The 14,180-nt window shown below is 60.9% G+C and overlaps 2 protein-coding genes across 2 annotated transcripts in view; one reads left to right on the forward strand and one right to left on the reverse strand.

The window, feature by feature from the left end:
* LOC142025968 (antigen WC1.1-like) overlaps positions 1-10,556 on the forward strand; it is a 90,147-nt gene extending 79,591 nt beyond the window's left edge. Inside the window, 13 exon segments of the mRNA XM_075018716.1 lie at positions 3,448-3,753; positions 4,106-4,420; positions 5,381-5,707; positions 5,794-6,108; positions 6,466-6,780; positions 7,244-7,306; positions 7,395-7,709; positions 8,114-8,149; positions 8,438-8,575; positions 9,114-9,209; positions 9,645-9,728; positions 9,934-10,086; positions 10,300-10,556. Coding sequence (XP_074874817.1) covers positions 3,448-3,753; positions 4,106-4,420; positions 5,381-5,707; positions 5,794-6,108; positions 6,466-6,780; positions 7,244-7,306; positions 7,395-7,709; positions 8,114-8,149; positions 8,438-8,575; positions 9,114-9,209; positions 9,645-9,728; positions 9,934-10,086; positions 10,300-10,556 — 2,720 coding nt within the window.
* LOC142025982 (scavenger receptor cysteine-rich type 1 protein M130-like) overlaps positions 1-14,180 on the reverse strand; it is a 329,010-nt gene that overhangs the window by 235,473 nt on the left and 79,357 nt on the right. The window lies entirely within an intron of this gene.

Here is a 14,180-nt window from a genome sequence, read left to right on the forward strand (position 1 = left end):
ACCTGCAGGCTGCAGCTCCCGAGCCACCCACGGGGAATAACGGCCCCTCGGTGACATGCCGAGAGTCAGGGACACATTTGAGCCTCTGGGCTGCATGTCTGCTGCTGGGCAGGGACATGTCCCAGCTCCGTCTCCGGCTTCTGCGAGGGACCCACCATGGGGCTCTCCGGGGAGGGACGAATGAGCCAGCACTCGTGGAATGGAGCTCTTCCCCTGGCCAAGGACCTTTCCCAGCTGCTGCTCCCAGCAGAGTGGGGTCTGAAGCAGGGGCAGGGGCTGTTTTCTTTCTTCCTGACACAGCCCCCGGTGCAGTCTCAGCCCTGTGATTCCCATGGCACAGGGGTGGCTGGACACTCGCACCCGGGTCTCTTGGATGTGCCCAGTGCAGGAGATGCTCAGTGCTCCTAGTCCACATGGCACAGTTCAGGGGGTGAAAAACCTGTTCCCCCCCCACAACTGGCCCTGTCTTGTGACAGCCCCCCACCACAGTGACGTGACACCTGTAGCGGAGCCATCTCTCATATATGGTCATGAATGGCACTGGAGAAGTTCATTGGAGGGCTGGGCTGTGTCGGAGGGGAGATGGCTCCCGATAATGTCTAAAAAGGTGCTGCTGCTTCGATTGGCTCCTCCTGTAGCTGGGTTGGCATTAGCAGAGATATATAACCCTCCCATTGCTGTTGTCCCCGTGAGTTCCCGGGAGCCGTGACAGGGAGTGGGGTGCAGCAGGGCTGCGCCGGCAGGGCAGGACTCTCAGGATGGGGACAGAGGGACTGGTGTTCCCGCAGGTGCTGTGGCTTCTCCTCTGGGTCCAGTTGTGCAGGGGTAAGTGCCGGTTCCCTCATCCCACTTCCTGGGCCCAGTGGGGTCATGGGGATCCCACTGGGAACGCGGTTCCTTTCCAGGCTTCCCTGAGACAAGGGTCAGAAGGTGTTCAAGCCCATGGACCTTCTGCCTTTCCCTGGGCCTGTCTGCATTTATGGCAGCCCGTGCCTGGCTGCATTTATAGACACCCCATCCTGGGTTACCCTTTTGGGACCCCTTGTTCCCCAGTGCTTTACCCTTGAGGCTGGTGGTTTCCCAGCTGGTGATGGCAGCACTCAGTGATCCCCAGGGCACAGTCAATCTCTAGGGTGCCCTGGAGGGTTTGTGTGCTGCTCGCTGCCCCCAGGCTGCAGGGGAGCCCCGACCCCAGGAAGGCAGTTTGTGCCCCACGGAGAGAAGGGGACAGGGCTGTCTGCACCCACAGGTGGCAGAGAAGTTTCCTTCCTAGGGGCCTTGGCCAAGCATGGGGGCTGGGCTGATGCCAGGGGCGAGGAGGGGACATGCGTTGGGGTTATCCTTGGGGTTGTCTCGGTGCTCCCTGAGGACATGGAAAGCTCGGGGTGTGGTGTGGGTTTGGGTTGTGCCAGTGCAGGTGGTGGGCAGGGGAAGGTGTGGGCCTGGGGGCACGGGGCTGTGCAGGGTGTGCTGGGCTGGGGAGGAGATGGTGCCCTGGGCAGGGCCTGGGGGCACAGTGTGGAGGTGAACATGGGCATGGGGCTGTTGGAGTGGAAGGAGGTGCCAAGGGCTGTGAGATGGTGAATGGCCCAGCAGGGCTGGCGTTGGGCACTCCCAGCCTGCACAGCCCGTGGGGAGAGCAGGGGCTCCCACAGTTGCCCGGGGACAGCGTGGAAGGGGGAGGGCTCCCATGCCGGTGCCTGTGACTCCGTGTGGGAAGGGGGGCTCCCAGACCTGCAGTCTGGGGCTCGATGCTCTTCTGACTGCTCCCATGTTGGTGTTTGAAGGAGCTGCGGAGGTGAGGCTGGAGGGTGGCAGCTGGCGCTGTGCTGGAAGAGTGGAGGTGAAACAACAGGGCCAGTGGGGGACCGTGTGTAGTGGTTACTTATGGGACATGAAGGATGCTGCAGTGGTTTGTAAGCAGCTGGGCTGTGGATCTGCTCTTGAAGCTCATGGGGAAGCACACTTTGGGCCAGGATCTGGCCCCATTTGGATGTCTGGTGTAGAGTGTGATGGCACCGAGTCTGCCCTGTCTGACTGCAGAGACACAGAATGGATTCGAGAGTACTGTGATCACGGTTTGGATGTTGGAGTGACGTGTTCAGGTAAGGGGCCAGCCCATTGCCTACCTTTGTGGCCAGGATGGGGGAAGGGACCTGGCTGCACCCTCAGGGAACAACGGAGGGGTACTGGAGCAGGTCCTGGTGTGGCCAGGCACACTGCCGAGCTGTGACAGTCATTGCTGGTTTCCCTGGTCCCTGAGGAAAGCCCCAGGTGAACTCTCCACTGCCTGGCCTGGGCCGTGGTTCAGCCCACCCTCCATCGGAGCCTCCGGCTGGGAGATGAATGCCATGCCCTGCTCCGCAGTCTCCTTTGGTTCCCATCTTTCTCCTCCCATTCAGCCAGGACCTGTCTGGCAGCACCGAGGACCAGGTCTCACCATGGCAGAGGCGGTGAGAGCAGCTCACATGGCCACCCACAGTCCTGAGGAAAGGCCCAAGGTGGCCGGGGACTTTTGGGTTGTGTCCCCTGGCAGACATGAGTTCCCCAAAGCAGAGGGGCTGCTTAGAGGGGAGGAGTGCTGGGCTGGGGCAGAAGAACAGGGTGGCCCATGGCCACTTCATTCCTCTTCCAGGCTCACCCCATGAGAGCCAGCCCACAGGGAAACAACCCTGTGCAGACAGTGTTGACCTGCTGCCCAGTTTCTCCTGCCTACCCCAGCCCCTGGCTGCCCTGTGCCACAGGGGATTTGCCAGCACTTTCTGGTTCTCCTTGGTGCCCGTCCTTGCACTGGGAGCTTGTGTCAACCCAGGGCTGCTCCTTCACCCACTCTCCTGCCCTCTACCCAGCTGTTGGCAGGGGATGTGCACACCTGGCAGTGTACTCTGGCCCTGGCTGAGGACCCCCTCCCCAGTCAGGTGCTGGAGCTGGGGGCTGGTGAAGACAGCGACAGCAGGTACACCTGCACCGCCTCTGTGCCCTGTCCCCTCTAATAGCAGTGCCCCAATGGCCCGAGAACCACCTGGGAATGGGGTGCATTTCCAGTGGCTCCAAGGGGTTCCTGAGCCTGGCTCCAAGCTTGGTGGGGCAGAGCAGGCTGTGGCAGCCATCAGTGCCTCGGCCCACCTCCTTGGGCTCAAGTGCTCTGGGTGCTGCAGTGTCTGGGGCCGGTGCCAGGCAGCCCAGGGTCTGCAGGATGGCACCAGTTTGTATGAGCGGTTCCTGCAGCTGGGAGTTTGGGAGAGGAGGCAGCCCCCGAGAGCCGTGCTAATGCCTGAGGAGCAGCAGGAGGGCTCTGGTGTGTTTGTGCCATCGGCACCCAGTGGGAGCTGCTGGGATGGTTGTGGGGCTCTTTGCCTGCAGCCACTTTGGAGATTAGGTGGTCTGTGGTCAGGTAACTAACTGCCAGAGGCCTCTGGGAACTCACGGGGTCTTTGGTTGCTACAGGATTTGTCCAGCTGGTTGGAGGCGACAGCCCCTGCTCAGGACGAGTGGAGATCCGTGACGGGGACCAGTGGAAAACCGTCTGTGACTCAGACTTTGGTCCCAAAGCTGCCATCGTGGTCTGCAGGGAGCTGCAGTGTGGCACAGCCCTGCCTGTCGCTAGGGCAGCTCACTTTGGAGAAGGGGATGGTCCCATCTGGGACAGAGAGCTGCAGTGTGTGGGGAATGAATCCCTTCTTGCTTCCTGCCCCAGGGGATCCCCAAGGGATGAGCCCTGCTCCCATGCAAAGGATGCCGGTGTCGCCTGCACACGTAAGGACTCAGGGTGGGGTGTTCAACACGGGGGGTGTGCTGAGGATGGGAGAGCAGGGCAAGGACTGTGCTGGAAGGGAGGACAGAAGGGGTGATCATAAAATTATGGGGTGGTTTGGGTTTGAAGGGATCTTTAAAGTTCATCTAGTCCAGCCACCCCTGGAATGAGCAGGGACATCTTCACCTAGATCAGGTTGCTCAGAGCCCCATTAGACCTGACCTTGAATATTTGTCTGCAGCCCTAAAATTGTGCAGAAGGAGGAGAAAGGAAAGGCGTCCATTTGGCCTCTCCTCTACCTCCCGAGGGAGCAAAAGCACAAGTCTGTCCTTTCTCACCCTTCTCTGTTCCCACAGTTCACAGGGTTCAGGCTGGTGAATGGCAGCACAGCGTGTGAGGGGAGGGTGGAGGTCCAGGTGCTGGGGACCTGGGGCTCCCTCTGTGCCTCCCACTGGGACCTCTTGGACGCCCACGTTCTCTGTCGTCACCTTGACTGCGGGTTTGCCGAGTCCATTCCCAGGCCAGGTCATTTTGGGAGAGCCACCCACCCCTTCTGGAGAGACTCATTTCACTGTGATGGGACTGAAGGCCACCTGGCGCAGTGCCCGGTGACTGCTCTGGGGGCCTTGTGCTCCCATGGGAACGATGCTGCTGTCATTTGCTCAGGTGAGTGCTGCTCAGGGAAAATGCTGCCTTAACTCCATTTGCCCCTTGGGTGTGACGTGGCCACCCAAAGCAGGGGACCCCATGGCAGCGTGAGTGTGAATTTCTCCCTGGAGAAACCCTGGCTTCACCAGCAGTGATCTGGAGAGCTTTGTCTGCTCAGACTGACTGCTCTGATGTGGGAGAGCCGAGTGCTGAATTGGGAGAGGTGTCTCTGGCCCCTGGGGCAGCAGCTCACGCCTCGGGGCCACTGCCAGGCCTGGGCTCCTCTGCTCTTGTGCTGCAGGACAGGTCAAGGACAGGGCTGTGGGGCTCTGCTCCATGCCTCTGGCTGCAGACAGCCCTGTCCTAGCCCCACAGAGTCCTTCTCAGAGCCCAATCCCACACCCGCAGGGGCTGCTCGGGTGCCCCCAGCAGCAGCGGCAGCAGCAGCAGCAGCAGACCTGGGACATGAGCTGTAGAGCAGGGTTGGGCCCTTGCTTCTAGTCGGCGCAAGTCCCAGACTTGTCCTGTTTGATCGGAAAGGCCCCTCTCGCTCTGCTCCCTGCCAGGGACACAGGCTCCCAGCCCATGATCCCCAGGGATGCAGAGGGGCAGAGATGTGTGTGCCGTGCCCTGTGTCTCAACGGTGTCGGTGTCAGCGCTGAGGTTCGGCAAGGCTTTTCCTGGCACTGCCTGTCCCTGGGCAGCTGCACTGGTTGCTTCTCCCTCCTGTGGGAGCTGCCCCATCTGCCTCAGCAGGGACGTGTTGAGTGGCTCTACCCCACCAAAAGCAAAGACAGTGTCTTGCTCAGGGACTGGGAAACAAATCCTGTGGAAACCTGCTCCTGAAGCTCACTGCAGAGGGCTGGGGCCAGGCGGGTGAGCTTCAGGACACTGTGAGGTCCCACAGCTTTGAGAGGCACTGCAGGTTTCTGGGTTCTCTGGTGCTGCTGAGGCTTGGGGCATGGCTGTTCTCCCCAGGCCCAGCTGAATCTGCATCCCTGCGGCTGGTGGGCGGAGGGAGCCGGTGCGACGGACGAGTGGAAATCTTCCAGAATGGGACGTGGGGCAGAGTCCTGGACGACCTGTGGGACGTGCAGGAGGCCAGCGTGGTGTGCCGGCAGCTGCAGTGCGGAGAGGCAGGGACAGCCTACAACCCCCCGAAGCCTCAGAGAGGGACGGGTCCCGTGGGGCTGCGAGGGGTCCGGTGTGCAGGGCACGAGGCCAACCTGGCCCTCTGCAACACCTCCCTGCTCGAGAGTGCACCGGCGGCAGGGGTTGCGGAGGACGTGGGAGTCATTTGCTGGGGTGAGCGGCGCTGCACGGGCCCCCCAGGTGATGGGGTGGGTGGGCAGCCGGCCCCTGACAGCAACTGGGGTTTCTGCCCACTACAGGGAGCCGGAGGGTCCGGCTGGTGAACGGGTCTGGGCGCTGTGCTGGGAGAGTGGAGGTCTACTACCAGGGCATCTGGGGGACTGTCTGTGACGATGGCTGGGACCTGTCTGATGCCGCCGTCGTTTGCCACCAGCTGGGCTGTGGAGGGGCAGTGAAGGCAGTCGGCTCTGCTCAGTTCGGGGAAGGCTCCGGGCAGATCTGGCTGGATGGCGTCAACTGCTCTGGGGCCGAAGCTGCTCTCTGGGACTGTCCTGCCAGGCCCTGGGGGCAGCACGACTGCGGGCACAAAGAGGACGCGGGAGTCATCTGCTCAGGTCTGTGGTGGGAGCTGTAGTGGGAGCCTGGCTCTTGCAGAGGCCAGGACACAAGGACAGACGGGCATGGCCAAGGCTGTCCCTGGCTGGCTCTGAGCTCCTGCCCGAGCATGTCCTGTGGACACCCATGCACGGGTACCGTCAGTCCCACTGCGGGTCCCTGGGGAGCTCAGTCATCCCCAAGGGTTAGCAGGAAGGACAGGGGTGTCTGTCCATCAGGGGCTTCTCTCTGCCCTTGGGTGCAAGGGGGACGTGCTGGCCCTGGCCCTGCCCGGATAAGGGCCTGAGGGGTGCAGATGTGTCCTGGCTCCCACTGCCCCAGACCAGCCTGTTCCCCCTTGGTGCCTTTCCCCCCAGAGTTCGTGGCCCTGAGGCTGGAGAACAGTGATGGCTGCTCTGGGCGCCTGCAGGTTTTCTACAACGGGACATGGGGAAGCATTTGCTCCAACTCGATGACTCTCGCCACGGTGTCTCTGGCATGCAAGGAGCTGGGCTGCGGGGACGGAGGATCCCTGGAAACACAGCTGCCTTATGGAAGGGTGTCTGGCCCTACCTGGCTGGATTACGTGCAGTGTGGGGAGAAAACCAGCTCCTTCTGGCAGTGTTCCTCTGCTCCCTGGAACCCACAGTCATGTGAAGACCTGCGAGAGGAGACCCACATCACCTGTAATGGTAACTCTGAGCCACCTGGGCACCCCAGTGCCACCCCAGCTCCTGTTCCCTGCTGGGTATGGCCAAACGTAGAGAAAGAGCTTGGAGGGGCTTTTCCTTTCCATGTCAGTCCCTTCTGCTGCTGGTGGCAGAAAAGTGATCACAGCCACACACGTCCAGCAGCAGTTGCCAGCAGCACCTTGGGGAGGCAGAAGCATCTCCAGGTGAGGTCTCAGAAGAGACCAGACAGGGTTCAGGAGAGCCTCCCCTCCACAGACACGCTCCTGCTGCTCTGTTAAACAGGGACCTTTTGGGGCTGAGCAGTCGGGGTCCCCCCACAGTCCTGTGCTTGTCCCCTCAATGACCAGGGTTCAGTTGCTGCCGTGATCGAGATGGCAGAGGGAGGCACAAGCAGAGCTCAGCCCTGCTCTCTTCTGCACGATCTCCCAAACCAGCCCTTTCACCACAGTGTTTCCTTCTTCAGGGAGACGCCCAGAAACGCCCTCGATCCCGCTGTCCCCGTGCCCCAACTCCACGAGCTGCACAGGTAGGGAGCTGCTCCTCTGTGGATGCTTCTTGTCTGGCAGGGCTCTGCCTGCTGTCTCCGTGCCACGGGAGGTCTTTGCCTTCTCCAGACAGGGAGAAGATTCGTGCCGTGGGAGGTGAGGACAGGTGCTCGGGCAGAGTGGAGGTCTGGCACCGTGGCTCTTGGGGGACGGTGTGCGACGACTCCTGGGACATGCGGGATGCCGAGGTGGCGTGCAGGCAGCTGGGCTGTGGCCCCGCGGTGTCTGCCCTGCATGAGGCTGCGTTTGGGGAGGGGACGGGCCCCATCTGGCTGGAGCAGGTGGAGTGCCGTGGGACAGAGCCGTCTCTGCAGGACTGCTGGGCCCGGCCTGGGGATGGCGGTGCTTGCCGGCACAAGGAAGATGCTGCTGTGAACTGCTCAGGTGAGTGGCAGGTCTGGGACCCCTTGCTCAGGGGGAAGGCCTTTTGCCCCCTTGGTCCTGGCATGGCCCGTAACCTCCCAAGAGGAAGAACATTTCTGCAGAGTGCAGGAGCCTGGTGCCAAGTGGGGAGCAGCCTCGGTGGAACTGGATGTCTTCTGGCCATTGCCCATGGGGCCCTGCAGCCCCAGGGATATCCCCTGGGCTGCCTGTGCCATCCTGCCTGCCACCCGCAGCAGAGGCACTGAGCCCTATCCTGCCCTCTCTTTGTAGCACCACAGGAGAGCCAACTTGGGTGGGATGTGCCAGGGACATCCACAGACACACACACGCTGTGTTGGGGGAGAGGATCCCCGCTACCCGCACACCCACCCTCTCAGCCCAGCTCTCCTTTTCCTCCTCTGCAGCTACACCCAGGACAGCAGCAGTCCCACCCCGAGCAGGTAACTTGTCTTCCCCCCCTCTGCTGGGTATCCCCAGGGCAAGACTGTGACCCACAGCTGGGTGGAAGGGGCTCCTTGCTGGGGTGTGAAACTCCGAGGAGAAGGCACTGGTCTGGTGGTGAGGGGGGTAGGGAAGGTTGTCATTTACTCATTGGGGTAGAAGCTTCTCCATCGCTCATCCCTGGGGCCCTCCACCCCCTGCTGCCTTGTGTGATGGGGGTCAGGAATGGTGCTTTTCCTACCTCACCCAGGCCTGGTGCTGGCCTTTCCATATTCTTGCCCACACAGATTCCCCCCGGGGCCGTCCGAGTGGCAGCGGGAGAGTCTCAGTGCCCGTCATCATCTGCATCATCCTGGGGGCCCTTCTCTGCCTGCTCCTGGCCCTCCTGGCTGGGCAAGCACTGAGCACCAGGGCTGGGCGCAGAGGTTGGTCTTTCCACAGCGGTCCCAGGAGGAGATACCTGTGGGAAGGCCTGCGGGCTGTCAGTGAGGGGCACAGGCAGAGTTGGGGGTTGAGACCGTGTGCTGCCACCTGTCCCATGCACCACCCCATTGAGTGCCTGGCTGTGGGGCACCAGCAGCAAGGGGTGGAGAGAGCCCAGAGGCGGGGGGAGGTAGTGATGGGGTGAGGAGACAAATGGCAGAGCGGGGATGGGAGAGATGTGAGCAGGGGGGAGATGGCCAATGCTGGCAATGCTCTGGGTAGTGCTGGGGGGGACTCTGGGACAAGGGAGATGATGGGAGGAGTGCAGGGCAGAAGGGTCCATCCCCGTGGTGTCAGGCCCAGATAATCTCCACGGCGATGTTGCCCTCACTGGGGATGTGGCAGCTGTGCCTGGACAGTGCAGTGGGGCTGTGCCGTTGGGCCAGTCCTGGGCTGGCCCAAGAAACAGGTTTGGGGCAGCGCAGTATGATCCCATTGCCCCTCTGCCTGTCCCTCTGCCAGCCCTACCTCTGTCCCCAGGCTCCAGGAGTGCTCAGGAGCCCTTCCCTGAGGCCCTGTACGAGGAGATCGGTTACAGCCCGGTGTGGGAGAAGCAGGCGAGGTTTGGTCGCTCAGGTGGGTGTGGGTCCTCCCTGGAGGCACATCTGCAGGACCCTTTCCCCTGGCCCCAACCCCAGGCTGATTCCCTGAAGCCCCCCAGCCCATGGTCCTTGTGACACTGGGGCCACGTGGTCTGTGGGGAGACCATCCAGGTCCTGGGCCTGGAAGGGGAGCTTTCTCCCAAATAAACAGCTTTGCCTGTTCCAGCGGGACAGCCCCTCTCTTCCTGCCCCTGCACCCCAAGTGAAACCTGTGGAGTGAGGGAAGGGGCTGTCCTAGGGCAGCTCTGGGAGCACCTTTGAGACAGGGTTTGCCCCAGGGAGGCAGGGTGATTTCCCAGCCCTCCTCCCCACGCAGCCCCAGCTCTGTGGGTCCCCCTTCCCCAGCAGCACTGACCATGAGCCAGGTCAGTGGAGCTCGCTTCATAATAGCCACCGTGCATTTCTGCAGGCTCCTATTCAGAAGAGTCCCTGACCCAGCTGCAGCCCTACCCTGGGGTCAGCGAGGAGGAGGATGGTCTGGGCTCAGCACCAGGTAACAGAGGCAAGAAGGAGTTGATCTCCCTGAAGACCTGTGATGGACAGAGGTGTCACTCAGTGTCACCGCTGGAGATGGGGAGGACATGGGGGTCTCCTGTGGTGCTGCCAATACCCGTGTCTCAGCCCTGTGTCCCTGTGCATTGTCGCTCTGCTCTGCAGGATGTATCTTCTCACTGTCACCAGCTCCCCTCTCTTTTCAGATGTTCTTGTCCCACCCAGAGGTGACCCAGCAGATGGTTATGATGATGCTGGGGAGGTTTCTGATCCCGTGGAGGATGTTGCCCCTGGGCAGGGAGAGAGGGAAATGCCCAAGGAGCCAGAGGAGGGAGCAGAGCCCAGGGTTGCACCTGGAGGTGAGAGGGAAATTTAGCACTGCTGGTTCCTGGGGTGCCACCCCTGGTGCCACCCAAGTCACTGCTGTCCTGAGACCACAGCCTCCTGTCCCAGGAGTTTTCCTTGGAGTGTCTAGGGGTAGGAGAAGGAGCTGAATGTGGTGAGGAGCAGGGAGGAACATGCTGTACAGACCCCATGGGCCAAACTGCATTGTCCTGCCTTGCTGCTTGCAGGGGCCAGCCTGCACTCCTGGAGAAGTGCTGGGGTCCCTGGAGCTGAAGGAGACACGTGGCCCCTGTCCCTGGAGAGCATGGGCTATGATGATGTTGAAGAGGTGTCTCTGGCACATCCCCCTGAGGACACAAAGGCTGTGACACCGGAGCTCTGTGCACAACAGTCCCAGAGCCCCAGGCCATGAGAGCCCATCCCTGCTGTGCAGCTGGGTGCAGCCAGGAGGGAGAAGAGGTCTGTGGAGCTGGGAGAGCCGTGAGCACCAGGGAACCATGTCCCTTGGCCCATGGGCAACAGAAACCGCCTGGAGTTTCCTCTATTTTTATTCCCATTTTTATGCTGTGCATCATCTTTGTTCCTAATAAAAGTCTCTGGGGGCTTTGACCTGGAGCTGGTGCTTGCCTGCCCAAGTGTGAGAGCATCTTCCTGACGCTGATCAGGAGGAGCAGAGAACAAAGTCATGGAGGTGGGGAAATGGGCATGTCTCAGGGACAGTCTCAGCAGTCTTGGGGTCAGGCTGTGGAGCAGCGAGAGCCCATGGTCCCTGGGGAATAATCCTGCTGACAGAGACATTTCCATCCTACTGGCCACAGGCAGTTTCTAGTCAAAATGGCTCTCTGATAGGTCCCATGATGCACGGCAGTGGGAGCACCCATTTCCTCACTCTAGGGTTTCCCAGCTGCTCTTTGCTCCAGGCAGGTCCTGGGCCATGCTGGTCCCACAGTGCAGATGCCATGACAGAGCTGCCGTGTCAGGGTAAGCCCTGGGCTGTGGCCCCACAGAAGTGAGCCCTGAGGTGGCCGCAGTGCCCTGAACACCCCAGCCAGCCCCAGGGGGGAACATGGCCCATGGATTACCTCCCACCATGGTTAGGAGGCAGCTCTGCTCCCCACTGCCCCAGCACAGGCTGCAGAGCCGCTTTCTGGGACACACGGGGCTGGGATTCCCTCTCCTCATGCTCTTCCAGGACCCCAGTCTCCATGAGCTGCTCCTGCTGCCTTGGGCCCTCGCAGACCCTGAGCACTCTTGTCAAGGCCCTGAGCTGCCTCCTTCCTGAGCAGAGGCTGTAAGGCCCCACGGCAGCCCTGGGACCCCCTCCTCCTGCTCTCCTCCAGCCCCCACCCCTGCCCTCCTGCTGCCTCACCAGGGATGTCAGTATGGATTCGTGTCAGGGCGGTACTTGTGTGCAGGTACAAGAGGGGTGGGAGCAGGTGGGATGGGGCACCTTTCCCTCAGCACTGTTGGAGGGCTGGGAGGATGGAGAAAGTATCCCCAAGAGATGTGTGCTGCAGCCAGAAGCCATGGTCCTGTCCCTGGCCTGGAGAAGGGCTCATCTGGGAGGATGCTCACGTGGGCACATTTCCATGGCCGAGGAGATTTTGTGTCCCTCCCCTAAAAGAGGCACTGCTGGGAGCTGAGCCAGGGTTCCTCTCCCTCGGCTTTGGCTTTCACCTGCCCCAGTGCCCATGGGCAGAGAAACCTCTTATGCAGGAACCGGGCAGGGAGAAGGGTTTGACACCTGGGCAGGACCTGGTGCCCAAACTGCTCTCCCTGGTCCTGCTGGTGGGTCTCCACACCCCTCCGGCACTTTCCAAAGGGCTCCTCTGCTGCGGGCTGGAAGGTGCATCGGCTTTCTGTGGCAGGGTTCCCTGTGGGGAGGTGCTGGAGCTCAGTAGTGCTGCAGGCAGCAGGATCTGGCCCTAGAGGAGAAACGGGGAGGAGGCGGCTGTCACCAACATCTTCTCCCACTTCAGCATTGCCCCATTCCCTGCTGGGAGCTCCTCCACCCCTGGGGTGATCCTGGAGGGATCTGGGAGAAGCCCAGGTACACACATCCCTCTGCCCCATACCCCAGAGCCTTCCTGCTGGCAGACCCCATGGGAGAGCAGTGTTCCCAGGGTGAGAACCCCACGGTGATGGGTGACATACATGAGCACTGCAAACACAGCCTCCATCCCCTGGAAAACTCCTGTGGGGGCAAGCTCCAGCCCTGCATCTCAGAGAAGGAAGGTACAAAAGTGAAGTAAAGAAGGGGGGAGTGTTATCTTCTGAACGCGGGATGGTGGGGGCTATGGGCAGTATGGACACTGACGTGTAGACTCAAGGAGCCCCAAGTGGGGACTGGGGAGAGGAACCCAGTGCCTGTCCTGTGCCACTTCGCTGCCAGCTCTGCCCTCCCACAGGGGTAATATTTCTCCCTTACTCTGGCACCTGGCAGGCATTTTCCTCTTCCTCCTCGGGGAGATGAGCCACAGGCCTGTGTGTGCTTGAGGGGGCAGCACGCCTGAGCTGGAATAGCCTGTTTCATGGCATTTGGGGACCTGAGCAGTCTGGCCCTGCAGGCTGGGTCCATTCTCTGGAGCAAAGCAAGATTGTCCCAAATCTGTGGTTGTTCCTGCAGTTCCTGAGGACCTGCCTGAGGGGGGTCACAGTAAGACCCCAAGTCTCAGCACTGCAGCCCTCATGCTGGGCAGAGCTTGGCTGTTTAAAGCCCATAGGAGAGCAGCCTTATTCCTCTGAGTTTCGGCTCACCAGGGTGCTGGGCACCCTGCAGTGAAACTCCATGTCTCATGCCCTATTTTGGTTGTGGGTGTTATTGCCAGGGGAGCAGCCAAGGCACCATCTCCTGGCCCTCCCTGCCTCTGCATGGCTGTGGACAGACCTGCGACTCCATGATCCTACCGGCACAGTAGTTATGGAGTATTGACGGAGTCACCAAACACCCCAGGAACAAGAGGTGGGCACCAGCCCCACCAGTCGCACCTCTGCAGGGCTGTGCCTGACCTCAGCAGATCCAGGTTCCCTGAGCTGAGGCTCTGCTCAAGCCAGCGGCAATGGTGGAAGGATGGTGGAAGGAAAACTCCAGCTGGGAGTCCCACAGCCCTGCCCATGCTTGTCCAGCCCAGACACCCTTACCTGCTGGCACAGAGTGCTTCCCAGGTGGTATGGGATCTCCACCTGGAGACAGGACAATCTTAGACCCTTAGCCCTGGAAACCCACAAGGGCAGTGTGGCTCTGGTCACAAAGGACACCTGGGCTGGGCCAGCACCCTCACACCACATCTCCCAGTGCAGCCAGAAAGGATTCCTTAGCGTGCTGCTGCTGTCTATCCCCTCCCTGAGGTCTCCTCCCAGGCACACTCTGCTGCCAAGCATTGTCCCTGGATGGTGGGTGGGGTGGGTCTAGGATTCAGGGCAGTGACCTGGGCTCAGGTCCAGCACAGCTGCCTGCTTCTCCTCCAAGAAAGGGCTCAGCAGAGGCAGCCCACACAGCCCTCCCACAGCCCTGCCCACGTCACAGCCGAGCCCTGGGTGGGCAGGGGAGGCCCTCAGGGCCTGGGGAGAAGCAGTGCCTGGGGAGAAGCGGGGAGAGTTAAAATCTGCAGAGAAACGATCACTGACATAGGCCAGTATAGGACAGCCTGTGGTGGGGAAAGCCAAGGGCTTTGGTAGGGCTGGGACCCAGAACTGAGGTCCTTGTTCTCTTGGCTAGGGCTGCTGACTTGTGGGCTGAGTGGTCTCCATGTATGTCAGCCCTGGCATGATTGCCTATGTGAACACCCCTTCCATCTGCTCCCCATCCCTGGATCTGGTGGTGGCAGTGCTGTACTCACTGGTGCCTCCAGTTGTGAACCCTCGCTTCTATAGCATGAGGAACAGGGAGCTCAAAAATGCCCTGAGGAAAGTGATTTCGCAGACATTATTCAATACCGGTAAACTTCCAGTCTTTTTCCACAAGTGACTGCCATACTAGGCCCATGCTTTCTTTTATTATCATTGTTGTTATTGCTCTTTGGGGTTTCATGTTCGTAGACCAATACTTGGACTTTCCGTACTTCATGTGAAGCATGGACTTCTTCTGTCTCACCTGGAAGATCATATA

Source organism: Buteo buteo, chromosome 31 (genome assembly GCF_964188355.1).
Source record: "Buteo buteo chromosome 31, bButBut1.hap1.1, whole genome shotgun sequence".
Classification (NCBI taxonomy): domain Eukaryota; kingdom Metazoa; phylum Chordata; class Aves; order Accipitriformes; family Accipitridae; genus Buteo; species Buteo buteo.